Source organism: Halichoeres trimaculatus, unplaced genomic scaffold, assembly GCF_033239565.1.
Source record: "Halichoeres trimaculatus isolate MK-OKI-2021-1 unplaced genomic scaffold, fHalTri1.1 fHalTri1_scaffold_13, whole genome shotgun sequence".
In the NCBI taxonomy this organism is placed as follows: Eukaryota; Metazoa; Chordata; class Actinopteri; order Labriformes; family Labridae; genus Halichoeres; species Halichoeres trimaculatus.
In genome coordinates, this window is record NW_027437191.1 from 17,725,044 (window position 1) to 17,751,764 (window position 26,721).

Consider the following 26,721-nt stretch of genomic DNA (forward strand, 5'->3'; position numbering starts at 1 on the left):
TAAATCAAGCACAGCAGCATTGTTTCCAGGCACTCATAGCCCCTGTGTTCAGAACGCTCTGATTTAGTGGGCGTGACCTTCATATGTAAATGAGCCACCGCTGATACCGCCCTGCTCTTCCGCGTATCTGAGAGCGGTACCACGAGCTCTGAGTGGACAATGTTTTGAAAACAGCGAAGCTCATTTACCATAACATTACAGGCTAAAACAACAGGCTAACCCCAGCTAAAGTTAGCATCCTGAAGCTAACACAGAGACAGGGGACACTGTGGAAAAGCTCTTACATCTGCTCCATAGCACACAACATTTAAAACACTCACATTTCCAGGGTCCGAGGTTTGTTGGTGGATGGTTTGTAATGCGCCTGGATTCAGGACCAGTCTATTCGCTAGCCCTCTGTTGTACTGTCCAAAGTTGGAAAAGCAGTCGGCCGTGAAGTTACTAGCACACACATGCACAGTTTTACTGAGTGTAGCTGGCACATTTCCTTGATAAATGAACTCTAGCCACTAAGTCTTGTTTTCTTCAGAGATGGGAAGCTTGTGCATGGAACTATGTCGCTGTTTACAGCCAAAAACAGAGCAGTGATGGCTCTTCAGCTTTGGCATGCTCCTCCCTGCTGCTGGAGAGAAATCTCTCCAGCAGCGGGGAGAGGAGTGGACGGGGAGGGGGTTGGGGGGGATCTGCTCCGGGGGACCTATCAGGTCAGACTTGCTCCTGATTGGTCAAAAAGGGAATCGCTGACGTCGGCAAAGTCCCCAAAATCCAAATAGCCCATTATAGGTCAGGATTTTACATTCACAAGCACTACTAAGTACAGTTTTTGTCATCAAATATCACATTTTGTGGGCTGGGAGGAAAGCTAAAGACCCACAAATTTCACTAAAAGACTTGATAAAGTGATTTTTGCATAATATGGGACCTTTAGCATTGGCAGATCGTTTTGTACAAAAACATCACAGTCATTCTGCGGTCAAGTCCAAATTAACACACATATAACTTACTCTGAGGTAATACTTTTTTTAAATGAATTTAACTGATAACTCTGCCCACCTCTAACAAGACCTAATGCACATTTTCTGTGGTGTCAAACCACAGGAATGTAGTACCAACTACTAGTGAAAAAGACTTACCTGACGTAGGATTTTTTTCCCCGAGTATTGGCCGCCTTCGGAAGTACCGATACCTTGAAAAAAAGGCTGGTATTGGCCTGATACCCGATACCAGTACTCGCTCATCCCTTGAATTTAATGTTTCTTTCATGTATTGGTAAAGTGTTGGTCACCATTCATAGAGTAGTCACATTTTGTTATTTTGAGATAGCAGGGCTTGTTTTCTTCCTCTAATTCAGCCAACACTCTTGTTGCGTGTGAAGTCAGGCAGAAGGAAATTAAAATGTGATCATCCATGCCCACAAAGTCCCAGACATACTAATCTACAAATCTGATTGAGCTGTTGTTTGACAGTATCAGTTGTTTTTTTTGTGATTAGGGTTTAAGACTCATGCATTGTTGTGAATTTTGGCTTTGATATCATGTCTTATTACTACTTACATCTATGTTACCTTAAGCTTTAAGTAATTTCAAGTGCCTCTTTTTAAATGCACACATGTCACCTCATGTAAATTCTTTCCTTTTCCCTAACCCCCCTCACACCTTGAATATTCATCAGCCCCCTATACACATGCATGATTAAAAAGAGGTTGGAGTCCTGACAGAAATGGATTTAATATTAAAATATACTGTAAAATCTGCTCACGTGCGAGCACAATATTGATGTCTGCGGGAGTGTCTCAAGATGGTCTCAGTCTCAGCTCTTTCTTTTTTCCCTCTAACCCTGATCCAACCGTTCTCTCTAACCACTCCTTCTGTGTTTTTTCTTTTGTCTATCTCCCTCTTCTTCCTCTCCTGAGGCATGTACCATTAGTATACTCAGGTGTCATGTCATACAACATGGATCTGTGGGGGGGTGGGGTTGAGTAAGGCATAACAAATAGAGGGAGAGGTTAGAGAAGCTGTATTTGTTGTCATTGCACTCATCTTGTCGTGTCACACTTTGTATGCACAGGGGGGTATGTGTATGCATTTGTTTGTTCTCTACAAACGTGCCTGTCTTTATCTTTGCGCTTATGTTTCCTCTGCATGTTTAATGTGTTTCACTTTCAAGCTGTAATAAACTCCCTTACCCCCTATAGGCCTCCAGGCTTTGCCCTTTTGGTGTTTGCTTGTCTTTGCTCTCATTTTGTCTGAAACCTGCTCTATCTCTCTCATCCTCCCCCCTCACTTCACTGATTCTCCTGCTTGCTCTCCCAGCCTCCCTCTCGCCCTGTGAAGTGTGTGACCTCTGCAACTTTATTCTGCCCGTCGCTGGGGACATTAGCCCAAGCAGGTCAATGAATATTGATGAGTTCGTTCAGAGTGCACACAGTAAAGGCCAGACACAAAGATCTCCGGATCCCACAGCTCTACTGGCTCTCCCACTTAGATACACTGACATACCCACATCCTGTGCACCCCATGCCCCCACCGTTACACACTCACACACCGCCTCCGTCTTAGGTCAAGGACTGAGATAATTGCCAAGTCACAGAGAAGATTATCAGGCAGATTTGTTGATGGGGCCAAAAGTTCACTTGTGTTAAACTAACAGCTCATCTAAATTCAAGAGGAAATGATACATCTTTGACTTGGCTCAGAGCGGATAACACTCTCTCAGGTGTCCTATTACCTTGATGGGATCATCAGGTGCAAAATTGCTGCCAAAGATTAATAAGTTCCCAGCAAGTTGTGATCAAAATAACACCTATGGCAGCTTTATTGATGGTGGAGGTTTGCTTTGAACCCTATCCTCAGTCATTGTCAGAAGTCAGCTATGGTTAAAATGATATTACCATGGACTTTGCAGAGTAATGATTTCCCTGCTTATTTGTGAACACATTTAATTTAATTTGGTCTGCTGTACTGCTCACCAAAAGCAAAATGAAGACACTGAAAATCTTGTTAAAGTTAAGAACAAAATAGAAAACAATACGTGTTTAAACAAGTTGTTTAATGTGTAGTGATATTAAAATTAATTACAGGTTTTGTGATTAATTAGTAACAACTAATCACATAATTATATTCAGAAACAATGCATAACAGGCAGGTATTCCCAGATAATAAGAACTTACTTTCTCATTGGCTCACTTTAAAAATTTTCAGACGTGAAGATTTACCTAATAAATACTGTCATATTTAACTCTTTTATTTCTACGGTGTGTAGTATACAAATGTATGGTCAAAATACTACAACATACATTAACAGGTTCCATTCACTGGTAACCACAGTCCTGACTTAACAAACATGCCAAACAAACATGGCAAAAAATTGGAAAACTGACAAGCTGAGGGCTCGGTCACACCGGCAAACCGTACTGTGCTTAATCCAAAAGTCCAGTTCATTTGGCCAATGTGACCGCAACTGTGCCGCGCTTGAGCACGATTCACTTCTCTGCTTTGGCACGCTTCGGAGAGGTGTGCTTCAGCATGTTACATTTCATGCACGAGCACAAGCACATGGACATGAGGTATGATCCATGACATATGATCGCTGTGACCACTCCTCTCAACAATCATTCTAAGCAAAATCGGGGAAGTTAGAGGGCTGTGTCAGGCCAAACGACTTACAGTGAGCCTAAAAGTCTTTCAAGTTGTAGCAGTGCTCTCTGCGTCTCATTGTGCTGACTCTGATTAGATTGAGTTTCATGTAAACAGACACTTTACAATGACGTAGGCAGGCCATGTGTGCGCCTAACGTCTGGTTCTTATTGGAGTAGTGCACTGGCTGTACTTACCAGTGGGGGAACGCGGCTGTTGGGTGGGGGCAATCATGCTTGAGTACAGCATAGTTTGAATGGCCAGTGTAACCATGCCCTAAATGTTGCTTTCTACTTGTCTTCCTGGTGCACCCATTCAGGCACAGTTGGCCATCTGCTTCTGACACCAATCTAATTTTCCGCTTAGCATTTCCTGTTGTCCCCATACCTATGTTTGACACCAGATCAAGTGTTGAACATGTTGATATTTACAATTCAGCTGAGCTGTCAGATCAATAAAGGCCAAATTGCCCTGAAAAATAATGAAAATAAAAATGATGGCTGGTTGCACTTAAATGTCCCTTAAAAGTCCCTGTGGGGACTTTATAGGTGATATTAAAATAGTCGCATACGTTTGCCTGGTGATAATTCAAAATCTAAAATGAGATCATCAGGGCCAAAATTAGTTATTTCCAAATCTCCCTGGAAGATATGAATCCTTATACTGCACAAAGATGGAAGCCCCCATGATGACACTAGAGAAGACTTCTGGAATTTATTCATTTGACACTGGAGCTGGAAATGCAGTAAGAAAGAACAGAAAAGCAAAAGAAAGCTAAACGTGGGAGTGACAGAACACATCTCAGGGCACCGGGCTGAACAACCCTAAACTGGTAGTCTGGTCATCTTCTGTACACTGAACTATGAAACAAAGTGAGTTTACAAAGTTTGCTTGTTGTCAGGTTTTAATCAGTAACACTACTTAACTTCAAATAGATACATTTTCTGTCATAGTGTTAAAAAGAAGATCCATTCTCCATCCATTTGGTTTCAACAAAAACAATGAACATCTTGTTAAGAGTCACATCTTGTGACACTGGATGGGACTGCCCGTGGGAAACGATGTCTTCATCCTGGAAAAACACTACTGATTAGTGTCACTGCTAGGAGTGGGTAAAAATATTGATGATTTGATGCATCAAAATTTTTCCTTGACCAATTCAATACCGATTCGGCGAATCCTCTGGATTGGTTCATCTCCTGGCAAGTGAGAGGGGCTGTATGTGTTATTTGCGTTGTATGGGCGAGGGCCACTAGAGATCGAACAACAAAAAAATGGCAGCCAAAGCAGCAGCAGCAGCATAAAGCCAGATCCTTTAGCTTTTAAGTCTGACTTGTGGGTTGTTTTATTGCTCCAAAATGTAAGGTGACATACCACATATATTCACATGAGGCATGAAAATCGATAATCTAAGCATTTAAATCAATATGGAAACCAACCGATATCGAAACCAATCACAACCTAAAGAATCTAAATTGAATCAAATCGTGAGATTCTAGGCAATACCCAGCCCTAGTCACTGCAATCAACACCAAGTGGAAAGTCTTTACAGGGCCCTTGTTATATACGTAAACATGGGTGTTAAAACTTGTCCATGTGCTGTGCCAGCCAGCCAGAAAACAGTCAGACTTTCAGCTGCTGCTGTTTTTGATGAAGGTATGCATGTAAATAAGGAAGCCTTTATGAAGTATTCATGAAACTGTTGGCAGGAGAGAGGAGGATCGGGTCAAGTATCCCCCCTTGAACAAGACACTGGCCATCTCCTGGAGCGCTGTAAGAGTCAGGGCAAGAAACAGAATTCAGGATGAAAAAGCTATTTTTCTCTCGTGGGACTGACAGTCATAACATTTTAGCATCAACTTATTTACAGCAAGTCATGGCAAGCCGTAACCTCCAGGAAATAGTTACTTGAAAAAAGACACAGGTGACGGCCGTTTTAACTGACACCTTTGTATGAAAGAATTGACTCAGGAGCGTTTCCCACGTCAAAATGTTTAATGAAAAATGCTATCCTCCATTTATCCCCCTCTTTTGATTGAAAGGTGAGATTGAAAGCTCTGGCCCTTATAACTGGCAGTGGTAATAAGATGTGACGAGAGAGGGGGGAGGGAGCTGTCAATACAGGCGGTGGTGGTAAAGCTCATCATTAACCTGTCTAACAAGGTTACATGCTGGGAGATAATTTGTTCACAGCATACTTCCTCTATTAGGGACAAGGTCAGCTTTTTTTCAGCATCACATGTTCTTGTTTGTGCATGTGTGTGACATTGGTTGGGATATCACGGTGGTTTAAACATATGTATTTGATGGTATCCATGTGTGTAGTTGACAGATGTAAATATGTCATTACTGCCTTGAGGAGCGCTGATTTAAGTGTCCCCTTTGATACTCATTCGGTTCCATATCAGCTCTATTCCATTACTTGGTTGTTTTGAAGCAATCAATATTTGAAGCCTGATTGAATGTTCCCATAGGATTCCAGTTTTCTCTGAATGTCCTTGTAAATTACATTTGCAGCACTTTAGATGTCTGAGTGAAAAGTTTTGCATTACAAAGCATGCCAGGAAAAAGCTATTATTTTGTGTATGATGTGAGGGGGAAAGGTCTGTGTTTGAAGCCATGATGGCTGTTGGTTCAACAAATAGCCATAGGCTCAAATATCTCAGAAACAGCTCAGTGTGTCTCCATAAAAAATGGTGCAGATATCAATCCCCTTCCAGAGAATGAATCTTAAGAACTTTGTTCATCTTCTTAAACTTTCTGTCGAACTATCTTGAGGTTAATATAATTGGGGTTTTATGAAATGTTTAATCAGTTGATGCAAGAGTTTGACGGTCATGATTCACAGACAGTGCTCCTCCGAGTCTTTTTTCTTCTAGCCCCACCATTAAGTGGAAACTCTAAGTGCAGCATCTGTGTACGGCAGGAATAAGATATCTTTAATAGCTAAAGAATCAAATCTACTGACTAAAGGCATTCCCTTGATTTTTCTTCTAACTGATAAGGTCATAATTTTATATTCCTATATTTTATTCTATGAACAAATGCCTGCAAACCTAATGTCATTAATATCAACCTGAGGTGTTGCTTTTTTTCAAGAACCAACCAGTGTTGTAAGCTTGCAAACTAGATGAAGATAGTGTAATTGGAAAACAAAGCTGTACCGACCCAATAAGCATTGATTGGAATTTCAACTGTGAAATCTGTTTGAACACGGTAAAATACGGTCCAAATCCGATCCTCTGACTGACTCTCGTGCAGTTTGCAGATAGGTCTTAAACTGAAATATGTTCTTAAACATAGTTGTTTAATCTAAGTCATCAAATAGTTGGTGAAAAAAACTTCAACTTTTCCTGAAGTTTGCATTGTGTTTCCAACTTTTGTGATGGATGTCCTTTCAGTGTCAGAATGTGCATCAGTGAAGCTTCTGTGTGATAGCAGTTTAGTTGCAAGGATGTTAGCATGCTGAAATTGGAATTAGAATAAAAGCACCCCTCCCAAAGGACTAGAGACGTTCCAATACCATTTTTGTCTTTCTAATTCTGATGCTGATGCCAAGACTTAAGTTGGGCCAAAACCCTTTATTCTGCTTTCTAATATTTGCTGCTATCATGTTTGTTATGTGCTGGATGGCTGCCTTGACTGGCATGTTTACCAGGACCGTATTTAGGGCAGTATCAGAGGCTGATACTGACTCCTAGGTTGGTATCAGAACACATCGAATGAATTCTGCCTTGTAGAACCAACAGGACATTTAGCAGTGACTTTATCAGGAAATCTGTGCCGTGTATCTCTGTAAGAGAAGCTGACCCTTAGCAGCGTGATCTATCGGTATTTCCAGCCACAGAGTGTTAAACCAACAGTCTGAGCGGTAACTCCCTCCTGAAGTAATGATGCAAGTTACTGTTGAGAAAATTCTGAGTGTTTATCTCTAAAAAAAACTTTAAGCTTGAGCAACAGCTCTGACTATTATGTCTCACAGGTGCCGTGACTGATTCCCCTGACACCCCCTGCTGATTGTGAATGATTGAGCTGTTTGTATTCAACACTTTCAGACTAACAATATCTCAAGCTCTCTGTTTTCAATCCAACACCATGTTTTGATTAATTATAGCAAAGTATACATACCATGTGTAAGCCTGATTGATCGATCACTATAATCTTCTGAGCGCTGTATGATGGACGGGTTCTCATCTTGACTTTAATCCATTTAGTCGCTACATGACTGTAAAAGCAAATACCTCATGGCCAGAATAAATAGTCTGTGCTGCCTGAAATAGTCCCACTCTTTCTTTATGTCAGCTGAGGTGGCAAAATTAGAGTGGATTTGGCCATGTATGCAATAAGCAGCTAGCAACTTTGTACTTTGTATTAAAGAACCATTCATTCTGCATAGCACCCTGTGTATTTCAGCCTCTTATTTCCAGATTATTCTTCTCTTTTTATTTAGAGATCATACACAAGAATGTGTCTGTTCTAGATTTCCCGATTTAGGGCAGTTACTGCTCTTTTATTCAAGGCAAACAAGGTAATCTAGTCATAGTCATTGTAGAATTATCATAAGGCTCTTTTTTAAAGAAAGTCAGAAATTACTTTGTAAAGGCAACTCAGCATAAAGTTTAGGTGTTTGTCTTGAAGTCAAACATTGCAAGTAGGACACAATGCCATCAATCCATCCATCCATTTTCTTAAATGCTTATCCTGTTCAGGGTTGCGGGTGGCTGAAGCCTATCCCAACTGTTATTGGGCGAGAGGCAGGGTACACCCTGGACTGGTTGCCAGTCAATCACAGGGCTGACACACAGAGACAGACAACCATTCACGCACACACTCACACCTAGGGACAATTTGGAGTGTTCAATTAACCTGGTGAGCATGTTTTTGGACTGTGGGTGGAAGCCGGAGTACCCAGAGAGAACCCACGCATGCAAGGGGAGAACATGCAAACTCCACACAGAAAAGCCCACCGGCCAAGTTGCGAATCAAACCAGTGGCCTACTTGCCGTGAGGCTGCAGCGCTACCCATTGCGCCACCGTGCAGCCCAGGGCCTATGACTATATTTATGAATAGAGGGTATGTGTTTATGTCACTACCCCTCTGGGCACGACCCTTCTTAGTTGGACTGAGTGGCGAAACAAACTTCACTCAACATTGTAGAGTGTAGGCGTAAACACAGTGAGACTGGGTAAACGAGTGAATGAATGTTACATGAAATTAAGGAAAGTTGGACTCAACATTGATCCATTGAAAGCTACCAAAGAACAAGGGGTCTACAACCATCTACATGTGACCAGAAATCTTACCCTGACATTTACATGAACCCAATTTCAACACCCCAAAACACACAATGTAAAGCCTCAATATGATTCAATTTACGGTATACGCTGTAATATGTATATTGACCCAAGGGAATATACGTATTATCTATTTTTAACTTTGGTATTTAAGCCAAGTTAATATGAAATACTTATATAACACAGCTACAACTGTTTTATGCTAGAGTACCTCCTTATTTGGAAAACTGGGTTAGCTTCAGTTTAAGTTAGTTTACAAACCATTTCAAGTTCAAGGTTCATAATCACACGAATGAAGACAAAATGTTTCGGCTATGAAAATATGGCTGAATAAAAAATGCTAACAACTACAGGTTTCATAATTAAAGGTATTATTAGGTTTATGCTCTATTTACCAAAAATGTAGCATAAATTAACATTAACTGGCACAGAATGGGAAACACAAATACAGCGATTGATGCCTGGATTGTTTCTGTAAATTGCAGCGATCCATCTGTTTCACTTTTCTTTGTCTTTCTGTAGCCTGTCAAAAGCTGGCTCTGACTGCTTTAAAAATCTGTTTGTTCAATCAATAGTGCAAATACTTTTCCCCCTTTTTTGATGTTGTTTTTTAAGTTTAGATGGTATTGAAGCCAACTCATCTTCCTCTTTCTGCCACTCAGTGGGTGTAACTGCAGTGACTTCTGCCTGCTGTGACGTTGTGTGCATACCGTCTGTAAAATCAGATATTTTGCCTTTGGCAAGCATCCAACAATAAACACATTGTCTAATTTTTATTTTAAGATAATTCACCATAACAAATACAAAAAGAAGTCAGTCCATTATGTCACACTGAGAACCCCACTGTACTCCACACAGCATAACCTCACTCACCAAGCATTTCCTAGAAAAGCAATTCAGCACCATGGACAGCAGCCCTTTAAGCAATAACAGAGAGTGCTTTTGGTGCTTTAAGGTTAGAGGTGAAAACATCTTCAGTTTATTGACAAAATGAAGTAAATTCCACTCAGTACCTTTTTACGAGTTTTTTGGTTTCTCGCTGTTGTTCTGTGGGGGCTTGACCTTGAACATCCATGTTCTGTTCTCTAACCAACACTCCAGTCGTTTCAGGTTAATATGGACTTTTAGGTAAAACCCTGAATCAATTTTTGAAAATGAACAAGTGCAGCTACTAGAGTGTCTGTGTCAATTAGAGAATTTAAACTCTTTTTATAGCGCTGTTTTGAATGCTTTTATTGGATTTAGCCGGCTAACAAGTCCAAGCTGAGAGGACATTATTGATAAAAATGACACCTTGAGAATTATAGTACAATTCACCCAGGACACCAGCTTGAATACTTCATGTCCTGTGCATTTTGGCACAGAGTCCTTTCCCAATAAAAATTGACAATAGCATTATGGCAATGCTGTGAAATTGATTGAAAGGGGTGCTTTCCTGTTTGTTGGCACCCATTTTCAGCATTGTTTACAAGATTCAGTGTACCGCCAATCTGCTGTGTGCCTCTCCTTATGAACCAGTTCTGTGATAATACTATGTTTATTTCTTGGCTGTGTTTTTTTAAACATACCTGAAGGTTTTTAGTATCTATTTATGCTTCTTATGTCATAATCAAGTGTCAATTGGTGGTAGTCCGTGCAACTATAGCTAACACATGGAGCAGAGGGTAAAAATAATTGATAACAGATGTGTGTATATGCAGCACTGGGATGTACTAGGTTCCCAGGTTTAAAATGGGGATTTTTACAGAGTGCAAGAGTAACATGGTTTAATTGAGCTGGTAAGAGGAAGAAAACTATTCATATTGGAGGTTTGTTTTGATTCTGCAAACTTTCAATAGAGCAAAAATAGCCCTGAGATCCTTGTTTACTCAGCTGTCCATTTCAAGTTTCAAGTTGATCAAGTTTTATCTGAGGATATTTAGTTGATCTATCAAACAGTTTTGCATGTGTGGTTCCCCTTTTTTTTTTTTTATCAAAGACTTGGCTAAAAAGCCCAGTTGATTCTCAGTAATTGGCCTGATGTCTGTCATGTAACAGATTGATGTTTTTGTAAAGGCTCTTGTCCATCCATCCATCCATTCATTTTCTACCACTTACCTTGTTGAGAGCCACGTGTGGTTGGAGCCTATTCCAGCTGTCTTCAGTAGAGAGGCGGGGTACACCCTGGACAGGTCGTCAGTCACTCACAGGGCTGACACGCAGAGACAGACAACCTCTGATGCCTACAATTCAAAATTACCAATCAACCCGACGAGCATGTTTTGGACTGTGGGTGGAAAAGCATGGACAGAAACCACACATGCATGGGGAGTACATGCAAACTCCATTAGGGATGAGTATTGATATGATTTAAGTAACACCAATGTCCTTATCGATTCTGCTTGACTTGATTCTTTACAGATTCCCTTATCAGTTCCTCCTGCTTATGTTCTCTGTACAAACAGCTGGCCTTACAGGTTTTCTGTTTTAGTAACATTCAGTCAAGTTGGCACTTAAATAAATCTGAAAGTGGTCTCTGAATCAAGGTATCTCTGGATGTTAGAGATATAAATAATACAAATCATTGCACATCGTATCACATTGATGTACAGTTTTGTTATATGTTACTAACTAAAGTAGGCCATGTAGTGTCTTGAAGTGGTTATAGCACTGGATTAAGTTGTTTGGAACCTTGCCGTAGTTATGAAGCCAGCCATGAGCCTGCATGTAACTGTCATTTGGCGTTCTCAGTATTGTTTACAAAGGGTAATTGAGATATGTTGCTGTGATGTAGTAAAACCAAAGATATACTAATGTATGATAACTGCTAGCATATCAATGTAATTTCCCATTTACTTTAGCATCAAGCTAGCGCTATTTTGTTTATATCGTTTTTGGTAAATAAAGAAATGTATACCATACTGAATGTATTGAATAGAAGACTTGTCTGAAATATCATTGAACATTTTTCTGTGTATTCAGTTCTTCAGTAAAACTTTAATAGAAAATCTGAGTTTTCTTGGGAAACTTTAATCTAACTGCTAAGTGAAGATAGCTGCGGCAGACTAGTCACCATAAGGTCCCTAACCCTGACCTGAAACTAGTTAAACACATGATAATTCATAATCTTAACATGTGAGGGCCCGCTAAGATGCTGCTATCAGAGCATGCACACCCCTCAATGTTTACCTGAGAAGATTTAGTGTATTGCAGCAGGACATTCTTCATTCATCCCATGTGCGTCTAAAATTATCTACAGTATTACCTTCAAGTGTCAGCGGTGTGTTGAAAGCAGTTCAAATTTAAAAGACTGCAGCAGAGCACTTTGATGTTTGAATATTTATTTAGAGAGAGAGTTTATTCCTCCAGGAAAGACTGTGACATATGGAGGAAATTATTTCACAGGAGTTTACTGAAGCTGTTTCAGTGGCATTCGGCTGATTGTTTTTGATTGTGTGCGCACCTGCCTGCCTGTTTGCACGGGCCTTATTATGTCTTGTTCTGTTCTGCGTGTGTGTGTGTGTATGTGTGTGTCCTCCTTTAAATGGAGTGAAAGAAAGTCTAGGGAGGAATGGATGAGTCCACTTTCATCTGTCTAGTCCTTTCTCTCTTGCAAACACACACACACACACACACACACACACACACACACACACACACACACACACACACACACACACACACACATACACATACAAATACACCCACACTACTGCAGTCTTAAATACCTCATCTCCATTTTTATCCTTTGGTGAACTATGTGTGTGTGTGTGTAGTGTGTGAGTGTGTGTGTGTGTTTTGGACCACGTGTCTCCTGACAGTTTTGTGCTCCGCCTATTGATTTGCCCCAGAGCAGCTCCCATCTCTCTGTCTTTCTTAAACACACACACACACACACACACACACACACACACACACACACACACACACACACACACACACACACACACACACACACACACACACACACACACACACACACACACACACACACACACACACACACACTGTTTTATTATCATACCCTGATAGCAGGGTTGGACTGCATTGCAGTTTTTAATCAGTGTGGAGATACCCCTTCTGACTACACAAGCTTTTTTGCACTGACTACATCACACTGTGTGATTGCTGTTAGTCCTATAGTAATATGAATACAGCTGTGTTCTTGTGTGGCTTCATAAAACTTCGAAAGTGATGACATTGAGTTACAATTTGAATTCTCTGCTGTGTAGTAAAACAAGTGTTTGTGTATGTCTCGGGAAAAGGAAAGGTCAGTGTCAATGCAATAAAACACCCCATAATCACACCATAATGCCTCCTAATGCAATAAGGGCTAATAAAATTTCATAACACCCCTCATGAAGGGATCACAGTCGTTGGGAAAAAGCGATAAACATTTTACGGTATCACTTTACACACGTGTAAACACAAGCCCCCGCATCCACCGAGGTTTCCACTTTTTCCTGTGTTGCAAAGTATAAAGGTTGTCAGAGAGCGATAATGTAGCTGTGGGTAAAATACCAGTTGTCATGCTTCATTTACTTTATTCCCTTGCTTTCCCTCTCGCTTCCAGAATCTCATTGTATCATTTTTCTCAAAGCAGGGCTACTTCTAGTCACAGTGGGTGAGCATGTTGCATGTGGTCGGTATAATTTACCCGACTGTGTTTCCTGTGCCAGCAGTAAAAAAAAAAAAAAAAAAAAAAAAAAAAAAAAGTCAAAATTACAGGCGAAGGGAATGAACCGATTTCTGTTTGTGTGGTTCATGCCTCAGTGCATGCACTGGTCTCTGTCCAACAGAATAGTGTTCAGAAGGTGTTGTATTTATTTTTGACCCCTCAGTATCAGTGGCTCAGCTGGCTTGTGGGAGTTGCTGTCTGGACAATAAATGTGTGTGTGTGTGTGTGTGTGTGTGTGTGTGTGTGTGAGAGAGAGAGAGACAGTTCAACGTTTACTTGTGCCAAGTGGTTTTGTATGTAGGTCCAAAATACAGTTTTTAAACCCAGTCTTTGTTCCTGTCCATTTGTGTCATTATAATTTTGATAAATAACACTGAGCCTTGCAGCTTAAACGAGACGAGCTTTAATGGTAGAACTGTCTCCAATGAGAACAAGCTTTGTTTTTTGTGCCCCCAGCGTCTCCTGTGGATACTGATAAACACTCCTGGCCAAGACTTCCTTTTCCATGTTTTCGCTTTGTGTCGATCAGACAGGCAACCTGAGAAGTGTAATTGGAATTAGTGCAGGGAGATTGTTTTTAAAGAGGTTTGAATAATGCTGTTAGGTGACATTAACTTGAGAGGAGTCATTATTAGATGGTCACCAATGGGTCAACTGTGCTCTGCCCCTTTCATACCCACACAGACTACTTTCCTGCACACAAATAGTACCATCTGAAGCCCTCACTGACAACTGGGCTTGGGGTACAAACTGAAATCAGAACACCTTCAAAACCAAAAGCTGGTTTGCTTATGGATTACACAACTAGTGAGTAAGCAGAAGTGTTGAACATTCAAACAGTCGCAGCTCATGATAACTTCTAGTAAGCACTGTTATTGTCCTGTTTTCCCCTTGGTGTTAATGTTGTTGAAAAGGCAAGAAAATAGCTTTTACATGTAGCAAAATCTAAAGGCTGAAAGGCAAAGTGTGGCTAGTTGCACATGACCTCTGTCTGGAACGCCATAGAGACTGATGATAACGATCATGGAGACAATAAGTACATAAAGGAAAAGTGTGTGTTATCAAATAACACCAGCCTGGCATTTGACTTAGATTCATTTTCCAGTTTCAAAGGAGTGTAATTGGTGAGTGTAGGCAACCTGTTCTAACATCCATTTCAGATTTCTCTCAAGACAAGAAACCAAAGATGTTTCACACTAGGAGAAGCATTGAAGGTTGACTAAAACGCCCTAATAGCTTATAATAGACTTACCTTACATAAGACACCTCTGTGACAGACCCATAGACTGTTTAATATAAGGATGTAGTCTTTGTGATGTCATCAGTCTGTTTCTGCTACGGAGCTATGAAGCCTATCATCGTCAGGAGCCACATTTGAAACATTGAACTCAACCTAGCTTCTGTCGAATTGTTGTGATAAGAAATGGGCCTCAAGCTTCCTCCCTGACAGCTGTGCCTCTGATTGGGCAAATTTGTAACATCACTATCTTGTAATATGTGTGCCGTTACAGAAATTAATTTTTCTGGGCAGAAACAGGGCTAGACAGAACACAACATGAGCATGCATGAGCTCTGTTTGGCTCTAAATAGTTCAGCATTCATACTGCTCTGTAACATTTTGATTTGATGGAATGGACAGATGGAAAAGTCACATTGGCTTTGATATGTATTTGAATGCCCGAGTGATAAAAGGAGAAGTGTATGTAGACAACAAAGGGCTTCAGAAGGGACTCTGTAAAGCAATCAGATGGGTGGACAGGTACATACAGTTTGTAAAAAGGCAGAGATTTCTCGATCAAGAAGGAGACCTTGTGTTAGATTACATCGCCAGCAGCTCTTTGTAAAGCGTTGTTTTGACAAACAGTATCCGCCCTCCCTCCTTCTTACCTCCCTCCCTTCCTCTGCCCTCCTGCCCTCTTGCACTCTGTTATTTGTACAACACCACAGAGGAAATGTTGATTTTAATCACTCGGCATAATTAATTACCATCCTCCTTCGTTAAAAAAATAAAAGCCTCACAGCAACATTGTAATTGGCAGCAATGTTATTTGTGGTCGACTGTAGGCGAGCTCTGATGTGCGTGTGTGTGCATGTGTTTGTGTGGTTGAGGAGGTAGTATTTAGGTGTGCATGTGTGTATAAAAAGACGTGTATAAAGAATGAATTTTCTTTTTCTTGTTTTGTTGGAATAACATGGAGGTAAATTATCAGGTAATCCTTGTCTTACATACCCTTGAAATTTGAAAGATTATGATTAAATGTGGTGATAAAACTTTACAAAATGCTTCAATAGCTAGCAGGTGCTCAGTATTCATGATAGCCAGGCTGTATTAGTGACGAACACGCTTCGGCTTGCAGTTTACATTCAGTGATGGATTTGAGAGCTTAGGTTTGAATTGAGAGCTTTTTTACAGGTAGTTAAGATTCCATTTCTGTTTCCAAATGACCTCCATTTCCTGAGGGTCCTGAGCTTCAGCTTTACTCATTTATCGCTCCATCCCCCCTCATAAAGTGCCTCAATACACCACTGAGCATGAATCTGCTGTGCTGCCAATTATTTGCATGTGCTGCATCTAATAAATAAGATGTTTACCTGCACTTCTCTCTCAGAATCAATGGTACTATCAGTTTATGGAGGAGGTCATTCAATGTGAAAACAGCTACACTTACTGCAGAATGTGCACATTTAGTAACGCAAAGCAATAAAAAAAACATTAAAAAGATAAAAATAGGGAGCTTTTAAGTAATATTTCCAGGCCAATATCTTATGTCTGTTACGTGTGATTATCAGAATTTTTCACTTTTTTCCTACAAATAATTTGGTTCAAAATAGGGATGGGTATTGGTAAAAACCTAGTGATATCATAGTATCACAAAGTATCACGACGTTTCACAAAGTATCACAATATTGTGATATATTTCAATATTCTTCACAGTTAGCCAAGAAAAAATAGAGATGATGTTTCTGTAAATCATACAATATTACTCAAAATTGAAAGGACAAATTAAGTCAAAACTATTTGATCGAAACAACCTTTCTGTTTTATTGTTTTGGAAATTCACTTAACATGAAAACATAAAGTGCATCAAGTTTGATACTTAAGCTATGGTGGCATTAAAATAAGCTTAGAAATAGGCTAAAATGTGAATTTCTACAAAAGAAATGAAATTCATGGTTGTTATATCGATATTGTATCAGAGGTCAAAGTATACTAATGTATTGCTGTGCTGCCTTTTCAATATTTTTTTACATCTATAGTTCAAAAGAGAAAATGTGTTATTGTGTTTCTTCCCTAACTACTTGGTAGTGTCTGCAAGCAACTTCTTGTTTTACATTTTTACACATTAAAAAATTATTATTTAATGTCTTAGACTTAATGTTTATCTCTTCTGCTTTGCATGTACATTTGGGGTTCTGCATAGCATCTAATGTCAATGAATGGTTCAGACTTTTAAAAAAACAGACTTTATTTCTGAAAAGGCTCTGGTTAGACAAGAAAGGAATAACTTTCAGAGCAGAGCAAGAGCAAGTGAAATGCTGTCCATTCTAATTTCACCCAAGCTCTCACATTTAACTGTTTATTTTTAAACACCAATACCTACATGCTAGGGCAGATAACAATCCAACCTTGATAAAACACTAAAGCAACAAGTCTGCTTAATGCTGTGTTACAAAGTCCAATCAATATTTGGATTTTCCAACTACCTACGCAATTTATAGATTTAACCTCCATATGACTGCAAAGTGTTTGAAACAGTAAGACTTTGCCTTCCCAACTAAAATTCTGCTCTTCTTAAAGATAGACCTGACTTAGCTGGCCGTGGTTTTACTAATTTGCATCATGATATAATTTTGGCAAACTTCAGACCCATAAATTGCAAGACAATCACAAGAAACATGTATCCAACTGATGAAGTACGCAAGAGTGAAGCCCGTGTTTAATTTAATACCAACTGTTGAAGTAAAACTCACAAGAAACAGATGAAGAGTAATTGTCCAAGAATTCACAGCATGTACATGTACAACATAAATGCTGCATGGAAAAGGAAGCCATGACTTGAAGTCATTTATGCACTAACTGCTGGCTACAACAACAAGAAGTTGGCATCTGCTCCCAAAGGCAATCGACGATAGAGCATGACTGCCAGTGGGTTTCTAGACTGATCTAATGTTAATGCATTAGGGCCCATGCTTGATATGAGACACTGGCTGAATCTACGCTCAGTCTTTACATTCCTTTTTTTGCCTCATGGCCACTCAAGCAATTACATGAGGTGGAAAAATTAACTGCATGCCTCCTGTTGTTGCTGAGAAAGCAGCAGATGGTGCTTTATTCACTGTGGGCTTACAATGACCCAGCATGAAGCAACTAGCCGGCAGCTTTCTGTTGCAACTTTTTAGCCAGTGTCTCATAGATAAGAATTTAATTTGGAGGCTGTTTAATTCAGTGGTATATCATGCTTATGTAGGCACGACTCAAGGTTAGCAGGTTGGTGATCCTTCAGGCAAGAGCAGTTCCAATTATCAGAATTAAAGTTTCTGTCTATTTGCATTGCTCCTGTCTATCCTGACAGTAGTGACAGCTATGCAAATGTATAATTACATGTCAGGTTTTTTTTTTCATATTAATTAAAATATAAAACTGCATCATGTGGCCTCCACTAGCATGTAAATAAAGCTCCTTTAGTGATTGGAAAAAGTTCAAAAACCTATCAATAATCATGGATTAATGTTATCAGAGTGTATTGAACTGTCTTTATCATAAAAAAAACTCTGCATTTTCTAAACCAGATGAGTCTTTGGCGAGGGAGATTCCTGCCGATGGAGAAGTTTATGTTTCTGTAATAAACAAAGCTTCATAACAGAACTCCTCTGAGACTGACAATAAAGGTTTGAAGGAGGAACGAGTATTTATAGGCGTATTCACAAACAGTTTCTAGTGTCTAAAATATAAATTAGACTGTATACAGAGCTTTATACTGATAAATTATTGCCAGGCTTTACATAGATATCCAGTCATATAAATCTGATCACACTACCAAGGCTGAAACAGTGTTTTATGAGCCTGGCTGCAAGAGATATATATGTTTGTGTGTGCGCTGAGGATTTGTGTGTTTTTGTGTGTGTGTGTGACGGTGCCTGTCTTGACAGCAGCCTTGCCTTGGCAGGTCGTAGTTTTCCCCTCAGAAATCAGCCGCTCTCTGAACTGTAAAATCACACTAGAAGCCAACCTTTGAGAAGAAAATTAATTACTTTCCCTCCGCCTCTGCCTTCACCTCCCCTCATTTTTTTCCGCATTAACCCCCTCTTGTTCTTTCTCACTCTCTTTTTCTCACGCACTCTTTTCTCGATTCTTTTTTACCGTTTACCACACCTTCTGAGAAGTTTTGCCACAGGTGATGTCTTTTCATTTACGGTGTCATTACCCATGAAGCCTCGTTTCTGTCGCCATGCTTTGTTTGAAGTCTGAAGGTAGTGTTATCAGTCTCGATTGAGTGTGTGTTCGGTTTGTTTGCGTCTGTTTTGGCAGGAACACCTTGCCCACAAACTCAGCTGCAATCATTATATTGTCACATTTTGCTGTCACGATTGAGAGCGTGACTCATCCAAAACTTAAATGCAACTCTCCTTTTGCTGTTGAAGAAACCAAGATAATAGAACATCGCAAACTGCTTCTCAGTCGATGACGCTGGCAATTTTTGTCATATTTATTCAAAACCTTGCATAGGCAGAAGGATTTGAAAGAAACCAAGTCTTACTCCGGCCTGAACACTCTTCTTTTAACGTGTTTTTTTTCTTCAGTGACTTAGAGCTATCTGAGACTCCATGTCTTCACTGCAGGCCTTTCGCTTTCATTGGCCCAACATTGATTATCCTTTCTCTTTTCTCTCTGCCTTTTTCTCAGCTTCAGATAGAAGATGTGGAGAATGAGGGGAAAAGATACAACCTCTTCCAGGAGCTGCTAGAAGCTGCACAAAAGTGGGAGGACTTCCAGCAACTAATGCTTCTTTTACAAGCATGGCCGCCCATGATGAAAGAGGAAGTGTAAGTCAGACATCGTTGATTGATTCTTTCAAGGTCAGAGAAACAGTTAGATGTTTCAGAGATTAGGCTTATTCATGTTGTTGCCAGTAGTTAAAAAGAGAAATGGTAGATATTCACCTGCTTCCAGAAACAATTATAACTTGCTATTGCAAAGTTTCTGCAGAATACAACTTCTGAAAGAGCTGTTTAATTTTCTCTATCTAGCCTCTACATTTTCAATGAATGCCTGCTGCAGATTCTTTAACATAGGTATCGTCTCATTTTTTAGCCAAAGCGGCTCCTTCAAAATAACTGAAGATGATAACATTTTAAGACTTTGCAGTCAACCCCAGAATCTTTAGAAAGCTGTTATGCTGCATTTTGCCATTTGACAAAATCTGGGACACATTGTCTTTTCATTGGACAGTTTATATGCAACGTGTTCTCATTTCACTAAAAGCACAGACAGACAGTAGTCCCTATAAGGGCTCAGGTGCATTTTATTGCACATAGACTTTTAGAGTTAGAAATAAAAAGCAGGCGTGTTAACAAAGCTTCAGGCTCTAGGCTGCTTGTACCAGCCAGTGTGTTATGAGCCTCTCCAAGTGTTGGCTTTATTATCGATAAGTACCTAATGACGTGATTGCTCTTCTACTGCTCCATTGTTCTTGATTAAAAGTGAGCACAGCTCTAAGGGCTGCCGAGACAATACAGGGGTTATGTAGTTGAGCTTTTTCCTTCCAACTCAATCAAATCAGACTGCGTTTCAAACTGTTTCACTTGGCAATTTAAAGTGGAGTTCTTCTCCAGTAGTTGTGAAAATCTCACAAGGGCATTCAGAGAGCTGTGTATAAGTCAGCTTTATAGACTCTGAGGACTTGGTTGTTTTTTAATGAACAAGATTTTATGTGTTGAATAACAATGCATCACTTTTAGAGCCAGGGACTGATGTGATACTTTCTCCATTAGTCTTGGATGTACTTTACACCAGGATCAGAATATACTTAGTTTGTTTATATGACATACTGGGCTCATTAGAAAGACTGTTGTCCTGATCTAACTTCACGTCTTGTCTGAACTTTTAACATCAACAAGCAGGGAAGGCTTTACACAGACTCTGAGAATTGGTAATGACATCAACTGTAGTGTCACTTACAATGTGTGGGCCGGTCTTAATAAATACCTTTAAAATAGGTGTTTATTAATTATTACCCAGGGGGAGGTCACCTACGTGTGGCCCCTTCCACAACCCCGCACCCCTATCAGTTGTGCATGAAATGGAAACACGGACCGGGAAAAGTCCTCCGAGGCATCAGCCTTTGGAATGCTCCACCCTAACGTGTAAACAGACCTTCATCTAAAACACCTGCCTCGCTCATAGTCTACACCCTGCTCACGCTCCCTAATTGTGGGTCCAACACGTAGGACTCCTGGCCCTTCTGACACCTCGGGCTAAGGGCGCACCTGCTTGGAGGTTCTGACACCCACTCATCCAAACCCCTGCTTTCAGTCCATGTTGGGAACCAGGGTACCTGGCTGGGTCGTAGGGGAACCTCCCCAGTCCAGCTCCCAGACATGCTGCATGTAAATGTTTCCTAAAAATATATTTGTTTAGTGTTTTCCCAACAATCAATATTATGCTGCTGTAAAACACAGTCCCATTTTATCCAAGGAGTTACAGATTTACACCGAGTTTTAACCAGATTTGAAGATATGTTAAGATTTTGAAATCAAGACTGTTTGCACTAAACCCAAACTAGATTAAGTTTAAGAAATTTACACAGACAGTGTCAACTGTCTTTGGTTGCTCTCCCCGGGTAATTTCCTCAGTCATTGACTTAATCCCATCTCTATTTGCCAAATAAAGATTTTAACAGACAGACCTTACTTTTTTTGAACGGAATAGTTACATCATGTTTACATTTCAGAACAGCTTACAACTCTTATCAGCCGTTATAAAAAATGAATCCACTGTTGTAAGCAAGGGTGTGGCCTTTCTTGTTTCTTACAGCAAAACTGAGACCCACCAGAAACAGATTGAGGGGTTGAGTGAGTTCTCATCAGTGAAATCTCTTAGAGTAACCTTTAAGAATCAAAAATGAGAGTACTTTTTTCTAGCATTTTTAAACGAGGCAAATTTTTGCTTTAGATTTTAACTAACACAAATTATTTGCATTCAAAGTCATACAAATAATGTAACACAAATATCAATATTAGGGCTGGGCAACGATTAAAACTTTTAATTGTAATTAATCGCATGATTTCCCTGATTAATCATAATTAATCGCATTGTGAAAGTGCCATAACATCCGTCATGCAAACACTAAATCAGTACTTGTTATACAGTAATAGTTAAATCACATATTTAGTGCAAATCAAATTTACAAAATGTAAGTACAAAATTAAAGCTTATTGCCACTGTCAGGGCATTAAAGTGATACTCCTGGATGGAACAAGTTGGGTCCTATCACAAGGTTTAGGGCAGAAATTACCCCTACAGCAGTGTTTTAGTGCAGCAGAAGCCCAGGGTGCTCGCACCAAACACCCCCTCCCTGCTCCTCTGCTGGTTTCCTCTGCACTCAGACGGGGCCAATTTTTACTTGACCAAAAACACAAATAAACAGACTCCCACCGAAAAAATCTGATATCGGTCTGCATTCACGCTTTATTTAGAGAATTTTCAGCGCGTTACTTTCACACAAAAACACAGCTAAATAAGGCTCTAGTTCTCATCGTGTCTCTTCATCCTGGCAGACTACCTGCGTTTGTTTATATCTGGCACGTTGCGCACGGACTGATACACTAAGCAGCGAGCGTCTTTAAGTTCCGTGGCGTTGCCCCTCTTCTCCATGCTTGTTTTGGTTACTCATCGTGTTTTTCCGCCAATTTCACTTCCGGTTCCACCGCGGTCAGCAACAGACATTTACAAAATAAAAGCATGTGAGCAACATGCACTAATGTGCGATAAAATATTCAACGGCGTTAATAGATTGACGGGCCAACACTAAAATAACGCGTTAACTTGCCCAGCACTAATCAATATATAATTATCCATCCCCATATTGTTCTTAATTGTATTATTCTAGGTATAACAAGTTTATTTTAATGGTTGTAGTGGTCATTATAGAAAAAGAAAAAGAAAAAGAAAAAACATTCTGTCTTTCCCCATTTCCCATTTTATGATCACTGAGGTTACACACAAGTTGTAGCAGGCATAGTGACTTTTTTTTAAGCACCAGCAAAACCAATTACTGTAATCTCTGGCCAATAGTCAAAAGGGCAGCAGAAAGTCTCACCTCTGGATCAAAAATGTATTTGAAGTTCCTGAAATGGTTCCTTGTTTCCTGGAAAAGCTCCTAAATGTGGAAACAGATGAGGTACAGGATCAATTTTTCCCCGCTGCTCAGGATAAAAGGCCCTACTTTTTGTATGCACCTCCTTTTGTCAATATCTTTTAGGCTGACCTTGTACATCTAATACAGCCAAAAATAAAACTGCTTATCATGGAGGTCAGGGTGACATTCAGAGTTTTCAAAATATGTTGGAAAATGTTGTGTAAGAGTGTAAATCATGAAAAGAATAAGACCCAACTTGGAAACGTTTTTATAATCATGTTCAAAGTGGTCAGCAGAGCTATGTTAAGCCAGCGTCTCTTCTGGCTCTTCTTCTGTTAAACTGAGAGGCAGTTAGAGACAAAGGATTAGGTCTGGATGACACAGATGCTTTGAGTTCAACTCTGGATTTCACAGACACTCTACTGACTTTGTAGCGTAAACGGCTGTAGTCAAAGCATCACTGCAGGGACGACCAGCTGTAATCAGCTCTTTTAACTGCACACTGAGCTGTTGTATTGTATAACGGATTTACACCCAGGCATAATGCTGAGAACAAGCTCAACCTCTGATTTTTTTTCTACTCTCTCTACTCATCCTCGTTTAAATCACCAAAGTTATTTTGCTGCAGAATGCATAAATATGCTAAATAGCCTAATATGGTGCTTTGTAGAAAAGAAGCCTGAAATTTAGGTCTGATCAGTTATTGTGCATTTTACACCTTAGCAGCCATTAATTGGGACACAAAACTCAGAATAACTTAACCTTCGAATGCCTTGTTTAAAACGCTCTGTTAAAATTTGAGGCTGTGATCTCTGATGTGTGAGGCCTTAACTGTATTTCTGACGCAGCATTAAATCCTGGTCACAACGGATTGAATTTGTGTCTGTAGAGTACAGATCCTGTTCTGTGAGGAGTACAAGAGGTCATTCCGAGAGTTATATTGAGTTGTAATCTAAAAAAGGCTGATCCTCAAGTCCGTTAGCACAAACTGAGTCATGATTCAAAGCACGACTGGCTGTGACTTAACTCTGCACCCTGTGACAGAATTGGCAAAAGCATAGACACCTCTCAGCTCCCTGTGGTAAAAGGACAGGAGGCAGTGGTGTGCCAGCAGCACAACTGGACTCTCTTTGCTTCCTTAGAAGCATCATGGGAAGGTGAAGCAGCTTGTCAGATGAGACACCCCGGTAGCTGGATGGAGAGCTGCCTTTTTCTTCTGACAGACACACAAGGAGCCCTGCTGTCCTCCCTGCTGTCCCTTCACCTCTATTCAATCCTCTTTTCCTTCAGTTTTGGCTCTTGCTATCATATTTACCCTCTTCCTCCTTGAGCAGTTATACACAGGGATGTATCAGCCTCAAACGTTTATAATGTGAATGAAACAAAGTGCATGTTTCCTAACAGACAGCTCTGCTCATCTCCTCCTTTTCCTTGTGAGTCTGTTTTTTATTTACAGAGCAGCTGATTTGTTCATCACTAAGAAAACTAGCTGCTCTAGCATGTCTGAATTTTTAGTATTCATCTGTTATCCTTCTCTCTATATACATTATTTTGGTATGGAGAGCTTCACTTAGTGTGATTTGAGCCTTTCCTTGAGCTTTGTACTGTAGTGTGGCTCAGGTCTGTTCTTCTATCCAAACTGGGACAGAACCAAGCTAGACCCAAGCCTGCCAACCATTCTATTTTTCATGTTCAAATCCAACCTGAATTTACTGCACTCTACAACAATTAACTTGGAGCACTGATTTTGCATCACCATGAATAAATCACACAGTTTTAGCTACAATGATATCAGTCTGCAGCAGCCCTATCATCCCTCAGTCTGCATCCTGCTCCCTTTGTTTTCATGCAACTCTGGTTGCAACCCTGGTGTTTGTATTGTTTTTTCAGGTGTTTATGCCTTTATTCGGATAAGACAGGGCAGTGAATAGAGCAGAAAACAGGATGAGAGTGGGGAGAGACATGCAGGAAAGAGGCTACAGGTTAAACTTGAACTCGAGCCACCAGCTTAAGGGGTAGCCTTATGAAGCACGCAACCTAACTGCTAGCCCATAATGGAGCCCTAACCCCACAGGTTTTACACATTGCAGCTGAAATACACCAGATGCGTCTCAAGTCCATCTCCATTCTGTCACGGCACCGGATTAGCTAGGTTTCCATTCAAGTCAATTACCGGCAGGTCACAGGTTTTTTTTGCTGGACGCTGGATGCTGGGACTGTGGCGCATAAACTAAGCTATGAAAGATAGAGCAGGACAGGAAGTCGTCAATGGAAACTACCTAAAAACATCCACTAGCCTTCGAAATAAGACAAACCGGATCGTATCTAGCTTGACTACGACAATAAACTGACATAATGAGAGAAGCTAGACAAGGAGTCACCGGGTTTGAGGTTTTACAGCACAACATAAACGGAAAGAGACTAAGGGGCCGTTTACACAACAACGGTTTTAGAGTGAAACGCAAAAGTTTCGTTGCGTTTCAGCCTCGTGTTTACATGGAAACAGCGTTTCAGCCGACCTAAAAAGCAAACCTTTAAAAATGGCCTCCAGAGTGGATATGAAACGCTGCCGACTTGCCGTGTTAACTGTAAGCCGGCGTTTTCAGTGGAAACGATGACGTCACACTCTGCTTCGCATGAGCAAATACAACAGGACAACAGTACCATTGTTACAATCGTCGCAAACCACCGTGTTGTGCTTGTGCTGCTCAATCTTCTGAATCTACTGACTGTCTTTATACAAAATCTGTTGCTCCACTTTTGCACTTAATATTCCTCAATACACCAGATGATCAGCTCAACTCTACTTCAGTGGCGATCTACCAAAAGCTGCCTCTGGACAAGACAGTTATAGCACCACCTGCAGGCCTGGAATGCTTACTACAGCGTTTTCAGTCCCTTGGCGTTTCCGTGTTAACGCAAATTTTTTTTTACTGCGTTTCAGCGTTTCCAGATGAAACTTTGTCGTGTAACGAGGCCTTATGCACAAGAGCAGAGCTGGACTGCAGACATACCTGGTGTATTTGAGGGGGCATTATCTGCACTGAAACTTGGATTAAAGCGCTGCCATACCATCAGCTTTCCCTAAAAGCTTTTGAAGTTTCAAGGTTTTGTTTGATGTTTCCCATCTTAGTGCATGGATATTAACCCTACGTGAGCCAATTGCTGATATACATGGAAAACGAACCTTGGTATTTAACAGGAAGTATATTCCTCACAAAGAAAATACATCCATCTTTTGTCCTTCATTTTTGCACTGAAAATGTCAGTACATAAGTCCATTCTTGGGAGTTATTCAAATAAAGTGATGACTAGCTTGACTAGCAAAGCAAATGTTAACATGTTGGATAAAAAACGCCCATCAGAATACACAGTACACAGAATGGATTTTTTTTTTCATATAACTCTTTATTTTTGCAGTTACTCAATTTATGATTATTAGGGCATGGCTGACTTGACAGATAGGTGGGCATCCTGTAGCTGTACCTAAAAAGACCTGCCTCTTTGTTTTGTCCAAACTCAAAAGACGCTAGGTTGAGTTCAGCATTTCTAATACATCCCCCAGCAGGTGGCTTCAAAATTCTGTATCAGAAATAAACAGGTGACATCATGCACACGATGTCCATATTTTTTATATAGCCTATGGTTGCAAAATGCCTGGATACGGTATCCACTGTCTACTTTGTTCAGATATGGTGAGGCTTTATCTTTGTATTAAAAGTTACAACCACCATAACCACAAGCATTAGCCCCATAGACAGTTGCTTAATGACAT

At 40.3% G+C, this 26,721-nt stretch overlaps 1 protein-coding gene across 1 annotated transcript in view; it reads left to right on the plus strand.

Moving 5' to 3' along the window:
* nbas (NBAS subunit of NRZ tethering complex) overlaps window positions 1-26,721 on the plus strand; it is a 221,581-nt gene that overhangs the window by 173,902 nt on the left and 20,958 nt on the right. Inside the window, exon 50 of the mRNA XM_074685126.1 lies at window positions 19,493-19,632. Within this exon, the coding sequence (XP_074541227.1) occupies window positions 19,493-19,632 (140 nt within the window). The remainder of the gene's footprint in view (window positions 1-19,492; window positions 19,633-26,721) is intronic.